At 41.5% G+C, this 27277-nt stretch overlaps 1 protein-coding gene across 1 annotated transcript in view; it reads left to right on the top strand.

Moving 5' to 3' along the window:
* The window catches only part of SORCS3 (sortilin related VPS10 domain containing receptor 3), a 663735-nt gene that overhangs the window by 422465 nt on the left and 213993 nt on the right, over positions 1–27277 (top strand). The window contains exon 5 of the mRNA XM_003408955.3: positions 20376–20449. Within this exon, the coding sequence (XP_003409003.3) occupies positions 20376–20449 (74 nt within the window). The remainder of the gene's footprint in view (positions 1–20375; positions 20450–27277) is intronic.

The raw sequence follows: 27277 nt of genomic DNA, 5'->3' as shown, positions 1-27277 counted from the left end.
GTAGCAATTTTTAAACCTTAGCCAGACTTCTTGTTGTTATTGTGTGCTGTCAAGTTGGTTCCAACTCATAGTGACTCCACAGGGCAGAGTAAATCTGTCCCATACATAGGGTTTCTAGGCTGTAATCTTTATAGGAGCAGATTGCCAGGTCTTTCTCCCACAGAGCCACTGGTGGGTTTGAACTTCCAGACTTTCAGTCAGCAGCTTAGCGCTTAGCTGTTGCACCACCAGCCAGACCACCTGTTCTGAAATCCTTGGCTTGTGTGTTTCTAAGACCAGCAAAATCATCCTTTCTCAGGTCTGTCTTTGGAGAAACTGGTGTTGCTGTAGATTAGGAGTTTTAGATCTTACTCCAGCGAGCTTTCTTGTAGCCTTGGGCATTGCCTGGTATTCTCTGGCTTCAGAACATGAACCAGTTGTTTGTTTTTTGGTAAATATCACCTATTTTCTTTTCACCTGTTAGGCTTCAAGCTCTTCCTGGGTGGCTGTGTTCTGTTTTTGCATTATCCGTGGCACTTAACGGAGTACCTGTAAGGTCATTTATAAAGATTTGACAAGGGCTTGATATGTCTGTATAATTTCCTCTCTTCTCAGTCTCATTAAAGAAAAAAAAAAAAAAAAAACCTAGGGAAGAATAAGTTAACATACACAACTCTTGACACTCAGCAAATGGACTTCTCTCTGGGATTTGCATTGCAATAAATAGCACTCCTTTCCACAGACCCAAAACCCTGGAGTCCTCCTTGAGTCATCTCTCTCAAACCCCACAGCCAATATAGCAGCAGATCTTGTCACTTTTACCTTCAAAATAGATGCTGAATCTGACCAGTTCTCATGTTCTCTTCCACTTTTCAGTAGTTGAAGGCCAACATCTCAAAGTGATCTGTGACTCCCTTTTCTCCTCGCAGACCCCACAGCCATTCCATTACCAAACCCTATTTGCATTCTCCAGAACGTTTCTTAAATTTCTCCACCTCTCCAATTCCACTACTGGCACCCTAGCCCAAGCCAGCATTCTCTCCCCTGGACCACCACAGTTCCATCTTCTCTGGTCTTGCTGCTTCCACATCTCTTCCCCATCATTTGTTTCTACAGAGCAGCCAGTGATCTTTAAAACCTAAAGCAGACCAAGGCAGCCCTTGCTCAAATGCCTTAGGAGATTACCATCGTGCATAGAATGAAACCAAGATTCTTTCTGGGTTAAGCATCCCATTCACAAGATTTCATCCCTGGTTTTCACTCTCATGTCACCTCCCAGTGTGTCTCCCACTGCTCCAGTCACACTGGCCTGGCGTGCTCCCCAAGCATGCCCCAGAAAGCTCCCACTTGAGGGCCTTCGCCCTTACTATTCTTTCCTCCCAGGCTGCTCTTCTCTCAGATGTTCACATCACCTGCTCTTTCATCGCATTCAGGTCTCTGCTCAAATGCCAGCTCCTCAGAGAGGTCTACCCAGACTGCTGGAGCAAAAATAGCAGCCTTGTTTTGCTCCCTGACTTTACCCAGCTTTAATTTTCTTTTGAGTAGCTACTTCTGCATGACTGTGTATATAACCTGGGTGGCACAAACAGTTAATGTGCTTAACTGCTAACCGAAAGGTTGAAGGTTTGAGTCCACCCAGAGGTGCCTCAGAAGAAAGCCATGGCAATCTAATTTTTAAAAACTCAGCCATTGAAACCCCGTAGAGGAGCATAGTTCTACTCTGACACACACGAGGTCACCATGAGTTGGAACTGACACAACCGTAACTGGTTTGGTAATACGTATTTGCAGGTATATATTTATCTATCAGGGTGGCAAAAATGGTTAAGCCCTGGACATCTAACCAAAAGTTGGCCATTCAGACTCACCCAGAGGTACCTCAGAAGGCAGGCCTGGCGATCTGCTTCTGAAAGGTTACAGCCTTGAAAATCCTATAGAGCAGTTGTACTCTGCACTCATGGGGTCACCATGAGTGGAAATGACTTGATGGCAACAAACAAGAAGTCTGTCTTTCTGTCTGTTTGTCCGTCCATTGATCCATTCGTTCATCCATCTTTTGATCTATATAAAATATTAGTTTCCTAGAGCTGCCATAAAAAAATTACCACAAACTTGAATGGCTTAAAACAACAGAAATTTACTTTCTCAGAGTTCTAGAGGTTAGAAGTCCAAAATCAAGGTGTCTTCTAGGCCACGCCCCCCTACAAAGTCTCTAAGAGAGGATCCTTCCTTGCCTCCCCCAGCTTCTGGTAGCCCCAGGCATTCCTTGGCTTGTGGCAGCATACCCCCAATCTCTGCCTCCACCTTCACATGGCCATCTTATCTCATAATGTCTGTCACTGTGTTCCTTATCTTCTTCTTAGAAGGACACCAGTCATATTAGACTAGGGCCCATTCTAATGACCTTGTAAATAACTAATCATATCTGCCGTGATCCTATTTCCAAATAAAGTCATAATCTGAGGTTCTGAGAAGGACATGGATTTGGGGGAATACTATTCAACCCAGTAGCCCTGATGGCACAGTGGTTAAAGCTCTCAACTGCTAACTACTTGGTGGTTCAAAACCACCAATGCCTCTACGGGAGAAAGATGTGGCAGCCTGCTTCCATAGAGATTTATAGCCTTAGAAACCCTACGGGATCGCTATGAGTCAGAATCGACTCAATGGCAGTGGATTTGGTTTTGGTTTATCCAGCCCAGTACAGTATATACGTCTGCTTATTGCCCTTTTCCCCCACTGTCATGTAAACTCCATGAAGTCAGGAATTTTGTCTAGGGCAAGATCAGCAACCTGTGTTTTCCCAGCATTTGTTCTCTGCTGTATCTTAGCACCTAGAACCACACCTGGCTCATGGAATGTGCTCACTATATGACTGAATGAATATATAGATGAACGAACAAATGAAATATAGTTATGGGTGTCTCAGAAAAAAAACCCTACAAAATAATAGTTTCAGTCTGCCATAGATTTTCATTTTCTTAGGTATCACGCTAATCGCTAACTTTGCCATGGCCCATTAAGGTAGGTAATATTAGCATACCCCTCCCCACCCCAGTAGCCCTCCCAAGCTCACACAACAGCCTCCTTCAGAAGCTCCATGTTGCCATGTTGTAACTTTTTGGTTGGTGTAATGTTTACACACACGGACTATGGAATCGGATTGCATGGTTTGAATCCTCCCTCCACAGCTACTCTGTGTATTTGGACAAGTTACTTAGCCTTGATCTTCAAAGCTTGGTTTTTTTCTCCTCTAAAATGAAGATAACCATATCACCTCTACAGGGTAGTTGTGGGGATTAAATGGGATGCTGCAAACCACTTAACCTATTATCTGACACATCATAAATACTTCTTAGGTGTTTGTTCTTATTGTTATTATGTGCTTTGGACTCCTGGTGTTGGAGGACAGGCTTCAAGAAGTAGGTTAGAGGGATGTGAAACCAAGCCTGGTCACATTCAGGATAAAATTCCTCTGTCAGCCCTTGTAGCTCAGTAATGAAGTCACTCTCAAGGTTCAGCCTTCAGCCAAAGATTAGGCGGGTCCATAAAATAAAACAAGACCAAAGGGGCACACCAGCCCAGGGGCAAGGACTAGAAGGCAGGAGGGGACAGGAAATCTGGTAATAGGGAACCCAAGATTGAGGAGGGAGAGTGTTGACATGTCATGGGGTTGTTAACCAATGCCATAAAACAATATGTGTACTAACTGTTTAATGAGAAGCTAGTTTGTTCTGTAAACCTTCATCTAAAGTACAATTAAAAAAAAAATTCATCTGTCAGGAGCCCTTTGTGGTACCGAGGATCAGTACTTTACAGCAGGAGTCAGCAGACATTTTCTGTAAAGGACTGGATAATACTTTGCCGGCCATATGGTCTCTATCACAACAGCTCCACTCTAAACAAATGAATGTGGCTGTGTTCCAGTCAAACTTTATTTACAAAAGCAGGTGGATTATAGTTTGCCAAACCCTGCATTAGACAATGGTACTGAATTCTCTACATTTACAATACCTGTTCCCAGGCTCCATTCCCATAGATTCTTATTTAACTTTTCTGGGATGGCGCCCAGGCATCAGTTGTTTAAAACTCCCAGGTGACTCTAACACAGAATTGAGAGCCTCTGATTTGCATCGTGAAAGCTAGAAACAGCGGAACATTAGAGAAGATGCCATCATCCTGCCCTTTCCCAGACTCCCTCCTCATCCCATTTCAGAAACCTAAGATCAGCACTGTTTGAGGGCTCTGGGTAAGGGTTAGCCTGGCTGAGGTAAGTCCCCTTTGCATAATGCATAGACCATACCACTTTTCTATCTAGAGAGAAGCCTAATTATCTGTGTAATAAATGCATTGTACTTTCAGGGCACACAGACCAGCTATCATGGTGCGTTTTAGCTGAGGTTGTACTTTTTATTATCCAATTGTTTCTAGCATTGGCGGTGGGACAGGACAATTTTGAGTAGTAAGTCTGCCTATCTCCTTTGTCAAGCCCATGGCTTCTGTGATGGAGCTGGGGGTGGGTTCCCAGGAACCAAATGGTCTCTGACTTAGTGTCAAGTCACTTGCCTCTACTGGGTCCTAGAGGAAGCGTGTGATACTCCCCTCTCTAAGGAGCTCCCAGAATTTGGCTGAGCATCGTGTACCTACGATGGGGGTAGAGGTAGACTGAAAAACCGAGAGTGAGCTTAGACAATTTTCTTAAGAATTACCTAGAATGCTTTCTCAATGTGTGGTTCCACAGGATGTATATTGGAATCGTCTGGAAGCCTGTTAAAATGCAGATTTCTGGGCTTTATTCCTGATCCACTGAATCAGAATTTCTAGAGGTGGGGAGTAGAATATGCATTTTTAACAAGGTACCTGGATAGCTCTGGAATATGAGAGATGCTCTTTTGGAGCAAGCCCTTCGTCATACTTATATAGACAGAGACGGAGGAATTTAAAATTTTCCTCAAAGCCACCCAGTTGGGTCATGATAGAGCTAGGGTTTGAATCTAGATCTGTGTATCAACTAGCTATTACTGGGTAACCAGCTCCACCCACACTTAGGAGCTTAAAACAGCAAACATTAGCTATTGATCACCAGTCTGTGGGTCAGTTGGGTGAGTTTTCTGGTCTCACCTAGGTTCACTCATGCGTCTCTTGTCTTCTGTGGGTTGCACAGGCAGATCTGCTTATCTTGGTTGGCTGTGTGCTGGTCTAAGATGGCCTCGGTTCATTCTCCAGCAGACTAGCATAGGTTTGTTCACCTAGTGGTGACAGTTTTCCAAAAGATTGGAATTGTCCAAGGCTTCTTTAAGGGTTCAGCCCAGAACTAGGTCACTTTTATTTCTACTGCATTCTGATGCCAAAACAAGTAGCAAGGGCAACCGAATTCAGAGGGTAAGGAAATAAATTCCAGCTCTTGAAGGAAGGTCTTAGAAACAGGGAAGCATGAAAAATTGAGGCCTCATTGAATCTGCTTCAGTAAATCTACATGGGTCTTTTCCACAACATTTGAGTATTTTTTGAAAATAATTTTTTTTTCTCTGCTAGAATTTAGAAGTTTTTAAGGGGAATAAGTAGTGAATATCCTCTTGGGCTCTATTGCTAGAATTATTGCTCTTAGATGAGGAATCTGAAATCATGTATCTGAAGGGACTCAAGAACTCATCTGTTTAAACACTCAGCTGACACTTGAATTTCCTGGTAATGTCACCTTAATCAAAGTGTTCATCCTTCTGCTGAAATATGTCCCTTAACTCCCTGGAGAACTTTCTGCTATGTGAGGAAGCTCATTCTGGCCTCAGGGAGTTCTTACCATGAGAATACTATTTCTTACATCAAGCCAATATTTGCTTCTGTCTAGGATTTTGTCTTTCGGTCCTGCTTCTGCCATCTGAGACAGCACTGAGTGTCTCTTTGCCCTTCCACAGAACAAGCTTTCTCCACATTTGAAAACAGCCATAAAGCTCCTTCATCACTGGTCTATTTTCTGTGCCAACCATCCGAGTTTCTACAAGTTGCCTCATAGGAAATAGTTATGAGCTCCCTCCTAATCCAGGTGGTTCCCTTGAAAACATTCATTTCTCAGTGGCAACCTGGTGTTTGGAAATGGAGCACTGGTTTTGGAATCAGATGCCCTGAAATTAGCTTTGGGATCTTGAGCAAGTTCATAACACCCACAGCATTTCCGTGTCCTTCTCCAGGACGTGTAGACAGAAATAACTATCGAATGGTATTTGTTTTATGTCAATTAAATTAGACAACATATACAGAAATGCCTACCAGGGAGCAAACCTTCCATAAACAGTTTCTTTTCTTTCTTATCGTTCTAAAAGAATCATTTTTCTTTTAATATCTTGAGTTTTGAATGAACTCTTAAATTTTATGGCCAGATATTAATGGTAAAATCACTAGCATATTTAAATATCTACCTGGAAGTATGTTTCAACTTATGTTTCATCTGGTAGGGATAAAATATATACAGTCTACATTTTTTCCACACTGAAGGCGAATATTATTGTTTTGATATTTAGAGATGGTAATTTAAGTGGATGACCTAAAACCAAGAGATTTACATCCTTCCCACCTCTTCTAGATTCATGCCTTTGGGATGGAAAAACAAATCTGAAGTTGGAAAATAGTTAGGACAAATTGGACAGAGTGGAAAAGCCAGGAAAGTAGGTGATAAAGTGGAAGAAAGTAGGATATGAACAATAGGATGTGATGTGAAACCGCAGCCATGAAGGAAAGAGAAAACATAGGTATAGAGGGGAAAGTGTGGGTCAGAACAAATAAAGTCAACTCACGGAGGAAAACCAGCATTTATGTTCAAAGGGTTCTGCTTAGTATGAGACGTTGCTGAATCATAATGTATAAAAATGAATAGAATCTGATTGCAAAGGAAAATGGTCAAGAAAATAGGACTGTGGAGACAAAAGAATGGATTTTGCAAAATACTATGTAAATTGTTTATAAGATCGTCTTATGTGACTATTAACTCAGAAAATACTCACTGGTATAAAACAGGGTGAAATGAATTGTGGAAATGATTTGTAAATAAAGATGCTAGATAAATTCAAGGTATAGTGTCATTCACGCATGGCGTACCTGAATGAGCCATTATACTTAGGAGGTTATAGCAAGTTGTTTTCTTTTTAAAATCAAGCAGCTAACAAAAGAGATAGCACAGTACAATGAAGTAGCGTTGAGTAGAATTCAGGCCCCCTGCGTTTGAATTTCAGCTTTACAACTTATTGCTAGATGTGTGACTCTGGGCAAGTCGCTTAGGTTCTCTGAACTTTAGATTTCCCATGCATGAAAAGAACTGTCTAGGTTATCTCTAAGGCTACTCTTAGATATTAAAGTTTATGATTTTCTGATTCTGTGTTCTTGGCTTGTCTAGTGCCAATTTTTGTGGAGGGAATCAAGAAGTATTTCTGATGGGATTCCTCTCATCCATGAGCTTCTAATCTATGTGAGCTGAGATTTTGATGCATGAGTGAACGAATAAATGGATGGATGCTTGGATGAATTAAATAAAAACAATTACAGTGCTGCAAGAGAAACCTTGGAAGCCGCCCATGGAAGCAGCCATCTGTCAAGAATTCAAAGGACATATTGCATTGGGCAAATCTACTGCAAAAGACCTCTTTAAAGTGTTAAAAAGCAAAGATGTCACATTGAGGACTAAGGCATGCCTGCCCCAAGCCATGGTGTTTTCAATCTCATATGCATGTGAAAGCTGGGCAATGAATAAGGAAGACTGAAGAAGAATTGATGCCTTTGAATTATGGTGTTGGCAAAGACTATTGAATATACTATGGACTGCCAGAAGAATGAACAAATGTGTCTTGGAAGAAGTACAGCCAGAATGCTCCTTAGAAGCAAAGATGGCAATACTTGGCCTCACGTATTTTGGACGTGTTATCAGGAGGGACCGGAGAGGGATATCATGCTTGGTAAAATAGAGGGTCAGCAAAAAAGAGGAAAGACCCTCAACGTGATGGATTGACACAGTGGCTGAACCAAGTGTTTGGTTCTGTTGTACATGGGGTCACTATGGGTAGAATTGGCTCAACGGTGCCTAACGACAAACAACAATAAGAGAAACCTGTTATCAGAAGCTGCTTTGGACACTAAGTGTTAAATATGAGAGAAGAAAGAGATCAGTAGAGGCAAATGTGGCCACAAATGGCTTCATGGAAGGGAGAGAATTTGAGCTGCCCTTGAAAGAATTTTGACAGATTTGGAAAGGGAAGGAGAGCTATTCATGGAGAAATACCATACATCTACTCTCCAGTCCCCAGTGCTGGGATAAACACTCGAGACTATTAAAGTAGCCATCCCCACAAGCTAGAGACGAAGGCTGATATCAGTCATATACTTACACAAATATATAATTTCACACTTTGATAAATGTTAGAAAGTAAGAGAACAGAGAGCCATGATAACATGTGACAGGTGGATCTGATAGGTGGGGCAGGAAGTGATTGGTGGGCTTCCCACAGGAAGTGCAATGTCTGTGGATACCTGACATACAGGTAGGAATTAAGTACATGAATGGAAAGGGGGATGTGTGGAACGGGAAGAGAGCATTCTAGGTAGAGGGAACAGCATGTGCAAAGGCCCTGAGACTAGAGTCCACAGCATGTTTGAGGAGCCAAAAGAAGGCCAGAATGACTGAAATATGGAAATTCAGGGGAGAAGGAAGAATCTGGGAAGAGAAGGTGGGTAGGAAATGAGCATGGTGTCACCCACTTGACAGAGTAGAATCTGCAGTATAAATCCGAGCCAATTTCTGTGTGTCCAGTGCAGGGAGAGTGCTCTGCTGTACAGTGGGCATAGAACAGTATGCAGCAAGCCTCGTGTGTACTTTGCATTCTCCAATGGGCCTTTAGGGGCACAGACCCTACAAGGGAGTAGGGCACTCACCTGGGAAGTTGAAAATCATCTAGTATACCTTTGGTATATGAAATTGGAGGCATAGTCAGGAGGGTAAGTCTGAAGAGTCATACAAGTCGTGGCAGAAATAAGCCTTGCTGTGTAACTGACAGGGTCTACAGGAATTTCTTTCTTGGAAGTACGGCATCATCCAAGACTACATGCTTTCCTTCTTGTTCATGATAATTAAAGAGACTTAAATGAAAACTCTGCCCATAGGGTCTATCTTTATATCAAGCCCAGGATGCTAATTGTCATTGACATCAAGGATGACAGAGTCCCCCCTTGTAGGCACCCTAACCAAAACGTACTTCAGACAGTTAAATGAATCATTCCCAAGAATAGCACCTGGTCCCTAAGTGTGGATCAGCCATTCTGTTGTCACTTTCTCTTCCACCCCAAACTGGGGCTCAAAAAGGCACCCCTGAAAAATTAGATGGTACCCAGCTACTACTACTGACTGCTCTGATTTGGATCACAACAGAGGGTCCCTACAGAGCAGTAGAAAAATCGTAGAACAAAAAAAATCAAATTCTCATAAAAGATCAGGCTTACTGGCCTGACGGAGACTGGAGGAACCCCTGAGACTATGGCCCTAAAATACCTTTCTGAATTGCAACTGAAGCCATTCCTGGAGACCCCCTTTCATCCAAACCATAGACAGGCCCACAGAGCAAACAGTAACACCCGAGAGGAATGCACTCCTTAGAACAATCAATTATATGAGATCTAAAGGGCAACACTTACCTAAAAGCAAAGATGAGAAGGCAGGAAGGGGTAGAAAATGAAGAAGAAAGGGAACAGGGAACCTAGGATGGAAATGGGGAGAGTGCTGACACATTGTGGAGAATTAAACCAATGTCATGGAACATTTTATATACCCACTATCAAATGGGAAACTAGTTTGCTCTGTAAACTTTCACCTAAAGCACAATAAAAAATTAAACAAACAAAAACATACCCTGGTGGGCAATGGTGAAGGGGAAATCTGATAGATGTAGAATGTCTTTCTGGAGGGTCCATTTCACTTAAAGATTTGTGAAGAAATATAACCTTTATTCTAAGCACAGCTGTATTACAGAGTAGAATACAAAATATACATGGACTTTTAAGATGACAAGTAACGCGTAAAAACCCGTAGCTGTCAAGTTGATTCCGACTCATAGTGACCTTATAAGACAGAGTAGAACTGCCCCATAGGGTTTCCAAGGAGTGCCTGGTGGATTCAAACTGCTGACTTGTTGGTTAGCAGCCGAACTCTTAACCACTACGCCACCAGGGTTTCCAAGGTGACAAGTAGAGACTTGAAAATATTTGCTGGTATGTCAGACTGCTTCAGGTCAAATCCCGATTCCTGGTGCAATGCTTTATTCCTTCAACCATGGAGATTCTTCCGTGGAAAACATGGAGATGTGCTGTATCTCAAACCTTTTTTTTTTGGTACTGTTTGTAGGGCACCCTCCCCTTCTTACCACCTTTTTATAGTAATGAGTTCTATGAATTTCTTTTTAAAAGTAGTTCTTCATTTTTGGTTTTGTAATCTTGTGTCTTTTGGGCTCCAAGGGGAGATGTTCTGAAATTTGATAAACGAGTATATACTTCCCTACACTTTTCTGCTTTGACAGCCTTCGCTGTCAGAGTTCATCGCTAAGTCATTTAATCATCACACCTGCACTCATGTAGCGTCATCTCCTCCCCTTCCTCTTGAATCATTTAGATGACCTTGTCTGGACCCTCTTCTGCCTCTGCTCTTTCTCTCTTTGGATGTGGCAGTTAGACATATGTACAGTGACTGGGGCCAAGTGAATTGTACTTTTGTAGGCGGATGACATAATGTTTCTGTTTTATTTCCAGCATCTTTCCTAATGACCAGGATATTTCACCTTTTTTAGCCACAATGTTTTGGGGGAACTTATCCTTCAGGCCAGCTCCTACTCATCCATATGACTCAGCTCATGGCCCATTGCCCAACCCAGCTGAACTGACCGTTCCTTCCTTTGCATTCTCCCTGTACTTGTTCTCTCTTCCATTGGCAGGTGCCTCATTATGTTGCACTTACCTGTTGATTTTCCCTTATGGCTTTGAATTATTGAGATTGGGAACCTTGTGTTATATATCTTTGTATCATCACACCTAGCACTGGGTCTAGCACATGTGAGGGCCTTGATTAATACTAAATAAAAAAAATAGATGAGTGAAATGAATTAATTGATTACAGAAAGGAATTAAAAAAATGAGATTATTTTATATCATTGGTGACATCAGTTTCAAAGAAGAACAATGAAATATCATATAGGACATATGTTTTATAATCATGAGTCCTAGAAATTGAATGAGAGGGACTTTAAAATCAGCTTACCAGATAAAATACAGGATGCCCAGTTAAGTTTGAGTTTCAGATAAACAACACATTTTTTAAGTGTAAGCATTTCTGAAATAGTAGATGGAACATATTTATACTAAAAAAATTATTTGCTGTTTATCTGAAATTCAGATTTAACTGGGCATTCTATATTTATATTAGCTAAACAACTGGGTAACCCTACTTCAAGGTCAAATAGTTCAACCTCTCCTTCAGTCAGTTGTATGTCTACACTAATAAGATTCAGGTGAAAAATTGGCTTATGAATCAAGATATTTTTTAATAACCCTGTACTATGTTTTAATTTTTTTAATTTGTTGCCAAAATTTAAAAATCACATAGAATTAAAAAATTCAGCTTCCCTTGAAATATTGTCAAACCCGTTCACACTGGCTCAGCTTTCCTGTTCAGCTAAGGAACAGTTAAGCCCATTTTTAGATGAGGCATGAGTTCTTCATTTCAACATGGACACAGGACTCCCTATTTTCTCTACAACATCGCAGTGAAATGTCATTTGCCAACCTTTATCATACTTGCACTGTGTTTTTCTTAGAACTGAGAAGATAGTGAAACATTTCTTGAACTCATGGCTTCATCAAAAGTTGGAAAACAAAAGTTAGACTAAGAAGGTCAACTGTTTCAGTAAAAACCAGGAAAATTCTCGTTGGGTAAGCAAAGAAACTTCTTATGTATGTTCAGTGCCACTAACATACATTTGTGTTGAAAGAACACAACAATACTGTTTTTCTTATACCTTCCTTATGGTACTCGTTACACTACAGACTTGAAGGTGTACGAGTTTTCAGTCTCTGCTAGAATATAAGGTCTCTGAGAGCAGAGATTTTTTGTCTGTTTTGTTCACTGATACATCCCAAGCCTATAGAATGGTGCTTGGTTTTTAATAGGCATTTGATCGCTTGTTGTTAAATAAAGGAATGAAAGATGTAAGCCTTATAAGAGAGATGAAGCTTCTATGGCTAGAAATCTTCAAGAAGGGAAGAAAAATCTTGCAAAAGAATAACATGGCTAGGTGAAAAACCTCTTTTTTTTTTCCCCCTAAATGTCTTTAAGGTATAGATATTTTATATCTCCTAAGGGCAAGTTTTTTTTCTTTAAGGGCAGAGAGGAAACCCTGGTGGCGTAGTGGTTAACTGCTACAGCTGCTAACCAAAGGTTCAGCAGTTTGAATACGCCAGGCACTCCTTGGAAACTCTATGGGGCAGTTCTACTCTGTCCTATAGGGTCGCTATGAGTCAGAATCGACTCAATGGCACTGGGTTTGGTTTTGGTTTTTGAAGGGCAGAGAAAGGGGGCATTGATGGGTTAGTGGTACAATTCTAGCTTTCCATGCAGAGACCCAGGTTCAGTTCCTAGCCGAATACACCTCTCACACAGCCACCACCTGTCTGTCAGTGGAGGCTTGTGTGTTGCTGTCATGCTGAACAGGTTTCAGCAAAGCTTCCAGACTAAGATGGATGGCTTCGAAGAAAGGCTTGGCAATATACTTCCGAAAATCAGCCAGTGATCATGGAGACGGTGCAGGACCAGGCAGCATTTCATTCCATTGTGCATGGGGTCACCATGAGTGGAGGGGCTGGCTTGGCAGCAGCTAACAATAACATTGCATTGGCAATATCTGCTACAAAAGACCTCTTTAAAGTGTTAAAAAGCAAAGATGTCACTTTGAGGACTAAAGTGTACCTGACCCAAGCCATGGTATTTTCACTTGCCTCATATGCACGGGAAAGCTGGACAATGAATAAGGAAGACCAAAGAAGAGCTGATGACTTAAAATTATGTGTTTGGCGAAGAATATTGAATATACCATGGGCTGCCAGGAGAACAAACAAGTCTGTCTTGGGAGAAATACAGCCAGAGTGCTCCTTGGAAGCGAGGGTGGCAAGTCTTCATCTCACGTACTTTGGACATGTTTTCAGGAGGGACTAGACCCTGGAGGAGGACATCATGCTTGGTAAAGTAGAGGGTCAGCAGAAAAAGAGGAAGACCCTCAATGAGATGAATTGACAAAGCAGTTTAACAGTGGCCTGAAACCTAACAATGATTGTGAGGATGGTACAGGACCAGGCAGTGTTTCGTTCTGTTGTACTTAGGGACACTGTGAGTCGAAACTGGCTCAACAGCACCTAACAACAACAGCAACAACAAGGGCAGAGGAAAATAGTAGTTGAGGACGAAAGCTCTTGGCTGTGTACCCAGAGCTTAGAGGAATATTGGGTGAGTTTGTCCCCACCAGTGGCCAAGATAAGGGTTTCCTGAAATTGTCTAAGTGTGGGACTGTAGGCACATGTTGGAAATAGCTCTCTTCTACTGTGTGACCTGGGTTTCTCTCCTGCCTGTGACAAATACTGCCACAACCCAGCGAACTCCCTCTGCAGACTTACGTAGCCCAACCAAGCCCTCCCATATCCACCCTTTTAGCCTTCAGTGAAGGAGATATAGAGACCTTCTTATTTTGAGCTAGGCCTAGCCTCACTCTATTTGGTGGACAGAAGCCCATCATGACCACAATTCAGTAGAATGTTACTTAGATTTCATAGGTCTTGGGGAAAAAAAATCAGAAGAGTTATACATTAAGTCTGAACTTGTCTACAGGGAGGGCTTTTATATAAATATGCTCCAACCCATCCCTCCCCGCCCCCACCCCCATGGGAGATACACTGGTTCCAGGGAATCTGGACTGAACACCAAAAGCTCCTATCAAGTGTTTATTTTGTTGCCTCTTCTCACTATGTCTGGTTAGCCCCATATAGTTATTATGAATTCACATTTCTTCTAAGAAAGTATCCTTGAGGTCCTGGTACAAAAGCATGGAACAGAGAAAGGTAGACAGATGGAAATTTGGTTTTCAACCACAGACTCAACTATCTGTCTCTAAGTCAGACTTCTGGCCTTACAACTGAACACCTGGGAGCAGAGAACACTGAGCAACAGAGAGAAATAAAACAAGATCTGTCATTATTACCTCCCTTTAGGCTGCCTACTCTTGGGTATGAGATACCCGATCTCCCTAACATTCTCATATTATTCTTTGAACTTAAGATTCCTAGGTACAACCTGTTATTCTAGTGGAATATTCCATTGATTAAATTGCTTCTTTAGGTCTTCAGCTATCAGATGCTTTTTCCTGGCAGGCTGATGTAATTAGGGAGCAAATAACTGAATCAATAAGGAAAAGAGCATGCTCTTTGTATTTTCCAGCTGTTCTGATGATTCATTTAGGGTGCACTGTGTGTGTTGCTACTGAGGACGTGCTTGTTAAGAGGTATAAGATCAAGATATATGAGGAGGGGGCAGGAGAGGACGTGGATTGTTCTCTGGTGCAGGCCCAGGAAAGAAGTTCATGCCGGGAAGAGCATCATGAAGTGGAATACGGTGGAGAATATAGCCTCTTGTATGTCATTTCCTATAAACACATGCTTTTAAAAGATGTTTATTGTTTGGAAAACACTGTTTGAATGTTGCATGGAGCACACTGACTTGAAGCCATTCAGGATCCTATAAATACCATATGAGCTAATACATTGTCCAACAAAAGAGTCACCCCTGAAATATTGTTTTGTGGACAACCTCATGTTGCTTTGCCTAATTCCAGTTCATTCATGAAAAAAAAAAATGGAATTTTATTTTTTTGGCCTTTTAAAAGGTAGTTCAAGATATAAAGGTGGCGTAGTGGTTAAGTGCTATGGCTGCTGACCTAAAGATTGGCAGCTCAAATCCGCCAGGCGCTCCTTGGAAACTCTATGGGGCAGTTCTACTCTGTCCTATAGGGTCGCTATGAGTCGGAATCGACTCGATGGCAACGGGTTCAAGATATAAACATAATATATATATTACAATTAGAAAAATACTATTATAAAAATAAGTATTAATGAAATACGGGCTGTGTTACTGTTTAAATATGATGTCCATTATTTAAAAAATCTGAAAATGATGGGAAGTTTTAAAATATATATGTTACCCTTAACCCCACAATTCAAAGATAGCCAATGCTAATAATATTTTGGCATATTTTCTTCTGATATGTTTCAAGTTTTTATAATAATTTAAACTAAATTGGTGTCAATGTATTTTGCAATATTTATATATATTTTAATGTACCTTATTTTTTTATAGGAGTTTGAGGTTCATAGAAAAACTCAGAAAGTACTGAGAGTTCCTGTCTATTCTCTTTCCAACCCCTGCATGCCCAGAATGTCTCCTACTATTAATATATTGCATTAGTGCGGTACATTGATACATTATTATTAACCAAAGACCATCATTTAGGGTTCACTCTTTGTGTTCAGTCCTCTGGGTTTTGGCAAAGGAATACTATCATGTATCCACCATTACAGGGTCATGCAGAACAGACATCTGTAATACATTTTTTAAAAGAATAATATAAGTATTATCATATCATTAAATCTTGCAAAATGTACTGTTGAATGGCTGCCCATGTGCTTTATTTCCATTCGAGTGTTATAGAGTTTTATTTCTCTAATTATAAAAGTAATACCTGCTCACAATAATTTTAAAGAATCTAGATAACCAAAAGAAGGAAATAGCAGCCATCCACAATCTTACCTTGCAGGGATAAGTAGTATTAGGAGCATGGCATACATTGCAGGGTAGTGTAATTGTCTGTATTTTCTTTCACTGAGCATGTTTTTTTAGCCTTTGTAACCCCAGCAGTTAGTTCAGTGCCTAGTGTATCCAAAAAAAAACAAACCCAGTGCCGTCGAGTCAATTCCGACTCATAGAGACCCTATAGGACAGAGTAGAACTGCCCCATAGAGTTTCCAAGGAGTGCCTGGCGGATTTGAACTGCCAACCCTTTGGTTAGCAGTGGTGGCACTTAAGCCTAGTGTATAGTAGTTGCTTGTACACTTTTAGTGACTGAGTGGATAAATGAAGAAATGGATGAACAAATGTGTGAATGGAGAGGCTGCAAAGATCCAGCTTGTTGTAGAATTAAATATCTTTCAAACTCAGCAACTTACTGTAGATTGAGAGACAAGGTAGCTAACCCAAGGCTCTTAATGATAGGAGCCTGCTTTTTCTGTTTATCTGAACCAGCCTATAGGCAGAGAATTCAATTTAATTTTTTTTCCATCAGTCAAACTGAAGAGCTGAAAAAGCAAAACCAAAGACGGGGGCAAGAGGAGGCAGGAGGTGGAATAGGGCTTGGATGGAGACAGCAGCTGATCTTTCTCTCTGTGTTAGGAAGAGCATGAGATGAAAGCAACAGTGTTTCTTCCAACGGTGGGCCCAGCAGTAGCTGAGGTAGATGGCATTCTGCCACTCCCAGGATCCTCTATGATGGAAAGACTGATAATTTTTCTAGAGGACTGAGACCTCAGTAGTATCAATGTGACCCTCATGGGTTTTCCCTGGCCTGTCTCTAGAGTTTGCAGCAGAGAAAGATACAATCACAGCAGGATTTTCTTTGAAGGAATTGGAGGCTGTTTGGTATCATTGGAATCACAGCTGATAGAGAGTCTGATATCTCTTGTTTATGGGCGATTCCAACCAGAGTCTCTTCTCTATTTATTTGGGAAAGATGTACCTTACATCCAAGCATCTGTCCTTCAGATTCCTGCCATGGGAAGAAGAGTGATCCATTTCCTAAAACCCTGCATGGAAAACTCATGCTTGCAGTAAAACATGTGGATATATTCTTCCCAGTGGGGTGGTTTGGTCCTCACAAACCCTCTCCTTCCTTCCACTTCCCAATATAAATATACACTCAGATAGATATAGAGATGTCTGCAGATAAATGGAGAGATAAATGGATGGAAGGATAGACAGAGGGGGAGAGACAGACAACCTCTACCCCGTCTTTTGCCAACAATGGTCATCACCTACCTCCTTTCTTCTTAAAAGCCCCCCACAAGCCAAGCTCAAGACCTTGACCATATTGATGCCTTTGCCCTTATTGTCCACCCCATCTAGTAAAAGCTCCGTTCACCTTCCCTCCTGTCCACACCACATCTACTCTAAAGGCCTAGCTCAAGACATATTTCTTGAGGAAGACTGATTGTGTCATTTGAACACTTGTTAATCTCCCCAACTATTGAATTCTAGAGCTCTTAGCCTTTACCTCGTTTTTCCCTATGACGAGGTATACCTGTGTGTATATTTGTCAGGCAGGGAGGGATTACCTTTTTCACTTCCGGAGAATCTGATGTGGTTCTGTGTACCGTATAATTTCATGATGTAGAGCTAGTATTGTTTTATTCACTAAGTTGGTGATAAAGGAAAGGAGTAGGGGGCGATAGGGAACAGTGCTAACCACTTTTCCTGTGTTCAGAGTTGGACACACATAGTATGTAGTACTTACTCATGGAGGAAGAAGCCAGTTTGGATGAATACTGTGGGAGTTGGTATGGTGTCATAGAAACTTGTGATCCGACAGATCCGAATTGACATCCTGGCTCTCCACATAGTTGCTGGGCAGGCAGGTCACCTTGCAGCACTAAGCCTCAGTATCTTCATCTATTAAATGGGAATACTAATGTATCTTCTTGACTATCTTATAAGCTATTTCAGTGATCAAAAGAAGTTATATAACAATATGTGTAAATGTATGTTAGATAGGTGGTTGGGATGGATGGCTAGAGAGTAAACTGTCAATTACTAAATAAAATATTTTTATATAGTTTATGGGTTGAAGTGGGCCAAAGCTTTTCCAAGCTCCTTGAGGCTTTTTTGAGATGATCAGAAGTTCACACAAAAAAAATTTATCTCTGCTTGAATTGTGAGACTACAGACTTTAGGAATGGCAAAGGTACCTGTGTATGTATGTTGGAGAACACATCCCTATAGGTGAGAAGCTCCTAAAGATGTGATTACAGAAATCTACTTCACCTGGAACCATTTCTATAAGCTTGAGGGCCACCTACTTCAAGCTTCCTCAACTTCCCTACCTGTAGAGATTTACAGGAAAAATATTAACACAGTGAAATTCCCATTATAACCTACGTACCATGGTTCAGTTGAAGCAGATGTGAGCCAGGCATCAGAAAACTTAAATCCTAGTTCCTTTGACTAAAACATAACTTCTCCAGGATTGAGTTTCATCAGCTGTGAAATAGGAGGTTTGCCTGCTCACCTGTTATGTGCTGGGCATTGTATAACCACTGATGTGCAAAGATGAATAACGCAAAACCCCTGCCCCTCTTACGACTCACAGTCTAATGAGGAGGGAGAGATATGGCATCCGATAATTGCTTAGTGTGAACAGTCTCCTGGAGGCAGACAGTAAATATAGTGGTACCTCCATGGAGGGAGTGATTAACTCTACCTGGATGGATCAGCAGATGCTTGAGAGCAAGGGTTTAAGTTGGTAATTACTGCCCTTCCTCCCTTTCTGGTTTGTCCTGTGGCTCAAATGTTGTGAAAAAGGCAACAGGGGGAAGTTGTTATTATTATTATTCCATTATCAGTCAGATTTAAATACTGCACTTCCAGGCATGACTGTTCAATTGCAAATAAGCCCAGTACCCCTGTTTGGTCTCGTACAGGGCTGCTGACCTATCCCTAATGTGTTTAATGTATACCAGAAGGGCTCTACTTCCAGAAGATAAGCAGATGTGGAATCTGACTCTATGAACCATGCAGATGATTCTGTTTTTTTTGCAAGGCCTGTGGAGTAGTTCTACTCTGTCCTGTAGGGTGGCTATGAGTCAGGATTGACTTGACGGCAATGGGTTAATGGGTAGGGCTTGTCTAGATTTTTTTCTTAAATCATGAGTTACTATCCATCCTCTCCTACTTTTATCCATTATCTATTTATGAAACAGATATTTAGTGGGCACCTTATATGTATTCAAGGAATGTAAACAACGATAACACAGAGAAATCTGAAAGACTTGTCTATGGCATAACCATATATTGCCCTAGGATAAGTGCTCAATGGGAATAAAATATGAGTGTAGTGAGTTGAGAAGGAAGAAAGATGAGTAGGCTGACGTGGTCAGGAGAGGGTTTGTGAGGAAGCACTCTTGTATAGCCCTACGTGGATGGGTAGATTTTGCTGAGGTAGAAGAGCAGGGGTATTTCTGACTTTATCCTTGCCTCTTAGCAAAAGCCCAAAAATCAAACCCACTGCCATCGTTTCGATTCTGACTCATCGCGACCCTATATGGTTTCCAAGGATATAAATCTCTATGGAAGCAGACTGCCTCATCTTTCTCCTGTGGAGCCGCTGGCGATTTTGAACTGCCAGCCTTTTGGTTAGCAGTTAATTGTGTTAATGCTACACCACCAGTGCCTCCTAGCAAAGAGAAAAAACAAAACAAACAAAATAAAACAGCAAAACAGTTGTCATCGAGTCAGTTCCAACTCATGGGGGCCACTTGTGTGTCAGAGTACAACTGTGCTAAGGTTTTTAATGGCTGATTTTTTTGGAGGTGGATTGCCAGGCCTTTCTTCTGAGATACCTCTGGGTATACTTGAAATGCCAAACTTTTAGTTAGCAGCTGAGCACATTTACCATTTGCACCACCCAAAGGGGTGTAAACAAGCATGGTATCTTGGTGGCATTGGAGAGTCAACTCCATTTAGATTATATATAGGAGCAGTAGGGGATAAAACTGAAAAGAACACAATATTTCCCATATAATGTTGGTTCAAGTATCAGCTGATTAGTATATATATATAAAAAAGTGGAAAATATATATGTTTCATTTTTCCTAATTGCGCACATTCTGTCTCTTCCTTGTCTTCATATCCGTGAGAGTGCCTTACATGTAGGAATTATTCAGTAAATTGTTTTTGAGTAAATGTTGTTGAATCAATTTAAAGGTAGCTATAGAATTCATAGAGTTTGAAGAAAAAAGGAGAAATAATTTTACTAAAGGCTTTACCCCTAAAGGAGAGAATCATGGTCATTGAAAGTGGGTTTATACTCAACTCAAAAACATCAGTTGGTTGGGTGTATATGGAGCACCTATGTGGTGCTAAATGGTACCTTGATAAGCACACCACAGTCATAGGCATGCATTTTTATTTTCTATCTTGAGAAAATAGGTGCCTACTTGTGTGTGTCAGGCAGTCCGGTATGTGCATTCCTTGATCCTTATCTTCTTCTCACTTTATTGTTTTACAGCTCTACAGCTCCATGGATTTTGGAAGACGGTGGCAACTCATGCATGAACATATCACACCCAACAGATTTTACTGGTAAGCCCTATCCTCAGACTCACCATCCTCTGGAGTAAGGATTCTTACAGAGCACAGCACTCTGGAAAATACTGGACATCACCACTTGAAGACAAATGTGTCCTAGTCCCTTGTTACTCAGTGTGGTCCCTGGACCATCCGCATCACCTGGGAACCTGTTAGAGATGTAGAATCTCAAGTCCCTTGCAAGAATTACTGCATTTAATGTGATCACCAGAAGATTCGTGAGCACCTTAAAGTTTGAAAAGCACTGGGCTAGAGAGCTCCATGAGAAGTGTCCTGACTAGGTTCTCTCACCTACATACTAATCTTCCCTATTACGTGTATATGTAATGTACATATATTTAGGTTTTTTTATATTATGTATCCTGTTGTCGTTGAGTCGATTCTGACTCATAGCGACCCTATAGAACAGAGTAGAACTGCCCCATAGGGTTTCCAAGGATGGCTGGTGGATTTGAACTGCTGACCCTTTGGTTAGCAGCTGTAGCCTGCCATATCTCTTAACCACTGCGCTACCAGGGCTCCATAACACATACCAAAAAAACCCAAACCCGTTGCCATGGAGTTGATTCCAACCCATAGTAAGCCTACAGGACAGAGTAGAACTACCCCATATGATTTCCAAGGAGCACCTGGTGGATTTGAACTGCCAACCTTTTGGTTAGCATCCGAGCTCTTAACTACTGCACCATCAAGGCTCCATATTACGTATACCAAAAACCCATTGCCATCGAGTTCACTCCGTCGCCGTATAGGACAGAGTAGAACTGCCCCATAGAGTTTCCAAGGAGCACCTGGCAGATTCGAACTGCTGACCCTTTGGTTAGCAGCCATAGCGCTTAACCACTACGCCACCAGGGTTTCCATATTATGTACACTACCTTTAAATACATGCCTACATGTATGTATATTGTGTACCTGTTCTAAAAAGCTTTATTTTCCAAAATGTACTCTGAAGAACACTAGTTCCACAAAATGCTTCTCCTTTCATAAAAGTTTCCAATGGTCAAGTGAACTCCAGTAATGATTATACAACTTTAGCCCTCTTGGATTCACAATTTGTGTCAGCCTGTTAAAGAGCCTGGAGAATCCCTGTAGTGAAGTCTTCTGGACTTTAAGTCACTGACTCCCAAACTTACTTCACCACAGAATCCTTTTCTCATGGCACACCTGATAAATCCTTCAGAACCTCTGCAGAGCGTATTTTGAAAACCCTTTTACATGAGTGAATACGTTTCAAATGGAAAATAAGTCCTCCCCCCTACCCAGCAAGTGTTTTCCTTTATTGGCGTTCCTTTATACATGATACTGTTTTTACTTTGGTTGTAACGAGTTGAGTAGGATCTTGCCTTTTACACTTCACTTCCCTGCCTCTTACTTATGTCTAGCTTTCATTTCAGTAGAGGTGATGGGCAAAAGAATACAGATTAGGAAGAATACACAAAAGGAACTACAATATGCTTAATTAAAAAATGAACACAGAAACAACAGTGTTTAAAAGTAATACCTATTCTATGTCTCTCTTTAAATACCTTGGTTCAATTCCCTTAAGGCATACAATAGCCATTTATGTCTTATACAAGATAGGGGTGTATGTGTTGGGGGCACTGTTAGTACTGTGTACATATACACATTCACATCAACACCTTTGGATGTAACAGCTTCACCTGGTCCCTTCTGCATCCACAAAACTCTGTCCAGAATTTAGAAATGATGATTGCCTAAGCTTACTGTGAAAAAACAAAAAAATCCTGTGTCTTATTGTACACATTTCAGAGTAGCTGGGAACGAGAAGGGAGTTGGAAGTACCGCTCTCTGTTCATTACTGGAATTTCCCCAGTATTTTTGCTCCTTTCCGCTCAGCTATTGTATTTGGACTTATTAAGATTTTTAATAGACTAAGGCAGAAAAAGGAAATACGGTTTCTATGATGTTCCAGCTATGTAACTACAGCCTTTCGCTCAGATGAGATGTCCCAATTTCTCAGTGTACCATCACTCAGAAGTTCGGGGGAGGAGGAGGGAAAGCCTTCTGCTATTTCTGGAACAAACTCTTGTGACGGTCAGGCAGTCAGCCAACTAGGAAGTGAAGTTGATGGAGGAGGAAAGCTTAGTAGGACTGGATCAGCCTTGTCATCGTTTCTGAAGGAAATTAAATTAAGTGGATTTTCCCATCTTTTGCAAAGAGCTGGAAGAGGATGTTCCAGGTGCGGTCCCCATCCCCCTTGCTTTGTCCAGCAGAAAAAATAAATCACCAGGCCCTGATAATTGTGTCTCGTCTTTCCTCCCACTCTGTGCTTCTTTCCTATATGCCCCCATGGGGAAATATAAAAGTTAGTGCCTGTGCTGGCTAGCCAACGGGTAACTTAAAATCCCATTTTTGTAATTACCATTTCTCCCTTTCTGATGTGTAATTGCTGTGATTATTCTTTTAGGTGTCATAAGAGTCACAGAGAAAGAGCTGATGTTAACCCAGTACCAGAGCTGATGTTATACAGACCTTTTTTCCCAATGACAGAATCCAAAGCTGTCTATAGCTTTAAACCACTCCCTTGTGGTTATCCACAACTTGGATAGGTTAAGAGTGGAAATATTAACTTGAGAAAAGACAACATACTCTTTTCTCTGAGTATAGAGCATTGCTTCAGCTGAGACGCTGTGGTTTCCTCATCCGTATAATGGGATCAGGATTTTTCCTGTCAATTGCATACATAGGGTCATTGAGAGGACCATATGTGGTCCAGTGGATACTTGGCAATTGTAATTTCAGGTTTATAATTTGTGATTTTACATTCAAGTCTTTTTTTTTTAATTTTATTGTGCTTTAGGTGAAAGTTTACAGCACAAATTAGTTTCTCATTCAAAAACTTAAACACAAATTGTTTTGTGACATTGGTTGCAAACCCTGCAATGTGTCAGCGCTCTCCACCTTTACACCCTGAGTTCCCTGTGTCCATTCATCCAGTTTTCCTGTTCCTTCTTGCCTTTCTGTCTTTGCTTTTGGGCAGGTGTTGCCCATTTGGTCTCAACCCATAGTGACCCTATAGGACAGAGTAGAACTGCCCCATAGGTTTCCAGGGAGCAGCTGCTGTATTCAAACACTGCTGACCTTTTGGTTAGCAGCCAAGCTCTTATAATCACTGCGCCACCAGGGTTCCATTCGTTTTATAGGCCTGTCTTATCTTTGGCGGAAAGGTGGATTTTGGGCAAATTTTTAATATGTTTATTAGCAGCTCTGAAGACCATGGCACATAAGTGATTAGTCATTTTGTTGGGGCACAAATTTGAATCTCGTATATGGCAAGGCTGGTATGCCTGTGAGCATCAGACCGCAAATGAATGGGTCTAATCCACTGTCAAGCATCCATCTCACAACCTGACTTTATTGTTCTCTGCTCTTTATTATTGAGTCATACCTCTTATGAAGTGGTAAAAGGAAAAGAACAAAAAAATAATGCCAAAACTACTTTTTTGGGAGAGACGGTAAAAAGTGAAGTGGTAATGAGGACGGTGGGAGAATTGTTGGAGGAAACAGTCATGCTAAACGCAAGACATTGAAATGAAAGACAGTGTTAAACAGACATTTTATTTGAGGTGTGTAGGCAAATCTAGTGAACGTGTGATTCAGAAAAAAGCTAGCCCAAATATTGGTATTTACAATTTGGAGGTTTGCAAATGCTCTTCACATATCCTTTGTGAATATCGGCTTTCATCTCCCAGGCCACCTTCAGTTGATGGAAAGTAACAACCTAGAGAAGGATTCGTAGGGAACACTGTGATCCGGAAACTATTTCTGCCAAGGGTGCAGGAGGACGAACAGCCCCGCACACATACCTCATATTTGGTCTGTGTTCTGTGATGATGTTGGTTGTGATGGCTGTGCAAGTGTGTTGGAAATTGTGAAGGACTACCGTTATTACCCATTTCCTCACTAGTGCCCCAGCACAGCCTGAGAGGCAGGCAGGCAGGGCATGGGGATAATCTTATTTATCATCAATAATAAAAGCTTAATCTCAAAATAAAATTATCTTTAAGAATTCTGGATGCTCTAATCCTATCAAGAGAAGTCATTTAAGAATCTTACACTGGGGCGGGGGTGGGGTTGGGCTGACTCAGCCATCAAATTCATGTCAAAAGACCAAAAAGCTCTTTTATTATATGTGGCCCTTTCTCTCATTTGATACCTCTGTCACCAAGAAGATCACCAGACCTGTCTAATGCCCCCCCCATTCATTACCCCAACTGATATCAGAAATTATGATTTGCAGGGTGAGCACAATGTGGAATAAGTATCCTAACATATTCCTTTCATTCTCCCTGGTCTCCACTTGGACAGAACTTGCATGGGGGAAAATTTTTTTCTTTTTCCTTTGTTTAAATACTGACCTACTGAGGTGCAAATAAATGCTATTTCCTCCCATCCCTCAGGAGTTATTTAACAGGCAGGAACATTGTTTTCTGTCCACACCCGCTGTGAATACTTGTGGTTCACAGCTTTGCCTCCTGGCCTGTCACCCTCCCTAGGTGTTCACCCTCTTTGCCTATCTTTTTAAAAGAGGCCACAGCCATTCTAGGCCTCCCTGAGTTCTCGATGTCACTGGGCTGGCCTCTAAGTATCTTGTCTCGATGGTAGTGGCTTGTATAGTATTGCAGTAGAGGGAGTGAATATCTCCAGTGTCTCCTTGTTACTCTTCCCCGCTTATCCCCTTAATTTTTCTCTCTCCTGAAAGATCAGGGTCCTTTGTTCCTCTTTCTTGCCACCACTGTAGGAACGTGTTCTGCTGATAAATGAATATACTCTAAGGTGTCAAGACTTAAGCTCCTAACCCTTTTCTGGGGTATTTGGAATGCAACATGGATTGGTCTTGAGAGTTAAAAATCCTTTAAGAAGTCAACTCATGTCGTCATAGCTCTACGTTAAGGGGTGCATGGAGATGGTCGCCTGGAGACAACTCTCTTGAGCTGTTATGATACCCACCTGCAGTCTGAAAAGTGGCTATGTACAAGGATAGACAGAACGGGTCCTAGGTCTCTACTGCACTTTGCTTAAGGTCAGCCTACATGCAGTGTCTACCTAGTAATGGCTGTGGCAACAGCTTCTCGTCTGTTCTTTCAGAAAGATAATAATGGAAAGTAGGAAGAATGGATAAGCAAAGCATATCCCTCCTGGTGTGTACAGACAGGAGATCTCAGGGAAAAAAAGCCTTTTAAAAGAGAAAGGGGTAAGATGGAAAAAGAGAATATATTAAAAGTCCTTGCATTGCAGTCTTTCCTTTGCAGCCTTTTATTGCTCGTATTTTTCCAGTCTTTTTTTATATGCATTTGGTGTTTGATACAGCCTAAACATGTTGCGTATGAATTTGTGTAATAGCTTTTCCCTCTTCATGTTCTGTTATAACCATTTTATGTGGGTGCAAAATATTTATAACCATCATTTTTAATTGTTTATGTAACGCTTCATTATATAAAAAGATACATACTTTATTGATCTGCTTTATTTTTATTAGACATCTAAAATTTTTATTATAAATAATAGTTCCATTTATATTTATGCATAGTTACTTAATATCTAGGATTGTTTCCTTGGACTAGTGTCCTAGGTAGCCCAAAGAAAAACCTTATGGCCTTTTTCCCAGACTCAGCCTAGTGTCACAGTTAAACCAAATCAAAACCAAACCTGTTGCCATTGAGTCGATTCTGATTCATCGTGACCCTACGGAGCAAAGTAGAACTGCCCCGTGGGGTTTCCAAGGAGCAGCTGGTGAATTTGAACTGCTGACTTTTCGGTTAGCAGCGAGCTCGTAACCACAACACCACCAGGGCCATCAAAGGATTTTTCGGGATAATGTAGCTTTTTATGGAACATTTCCTTGTGGGAGGTGGCAGAGAGGGCTTACATCCTATCACACATAGCAAGTCTTCCTAAAGCTCGTCTGTCCATGCGTGCTTCTCCAGAGTCCTGATCTGTGAGGGTAGTTACTTTATAACCTCCTCCTTTTCTTTTCATGGGCTCTAAAACTACTCTGAATCGCAGAGTTTTTCTTTTCACTGTCCATCCCCTTCTGGAGCTTCCCCTACTCCTATACCCTCTTCCCCAAGTACACCTACTCACTGATAGACTGCCTCATCATCCAACATTTCACATTTATGATAATAGTAGAAAATCTGCTTAAGTCACTTTAAAGCCAGGTAAGGACCCAGGTATTTTGAATGGGAGACTGTTTCCCTCCTGAGCCCCAAGTCCCTGATTCCTCTCCCCAGTCTTGATGTGAATAAAATTAAAAGAGAGAGAAAAAAAATTTAAAAAAGGCCAGACACTGGGGCCTTCCTTGGTCCATTAACCTGCTGGCATGTGCGTCAGGCCTTGGGGAATCCCTGCAGCCTGCAAGCTGGTGGTTCCCCACCATCAGGGTGGAGCTGTAGCTTTGGGCCAAGAATCTGTGAAAAGGTGGCAGAGGGTTATAAAGACTCAATGGCGGTCACTTGGCCACAGACCCAGCCAGAGAACTGCAGTTTGCACGCTTAGGGCCGCGGAGGCCAGCAGGAGGCAGTCCTGGGTAGCTGAGCATTTCCTCTAGATCAGGAACCCCACATGGGTCGGGGTATAGCAGGTCTCCTTTGGCTGAAGATCCTGACGCAATCAGCTCTGCCTGTTTGAAATGACACACACCGACTTATTGAAGTATGGAAGTCACTGCGGCTGCCAATGGTGGCAGCAGGGGAGAGAGGAGCCCCACAAAAGGCCACCTCCAAAATACTTCTGGAGCCTGAGGAGCATTTTGGTCTCTGAAGTTTCACATACCACTAGTTTTGCTGATTTTTGCAT

Source organism: Loxodonta africana, chromosome 16, assembly GCF_030014295.1.
Source record: "Loxodonta africana isolate mLoxAfr1 chromosome 16, mLoxAfr1.hap2, whole genome shotgun sequence".
In the NCBI taxonomy this organism is placed as follows: Eukaryota; Metazoa; Chordata; class Mammalia; order Proboscidea; family Elephantidae; genus Loxodonta; species Loxodonta africana.
Note: the sequence above shows the minus strand (reverse complement) of the source record. Positions and strands in the feature narration are given on the sequence as shown.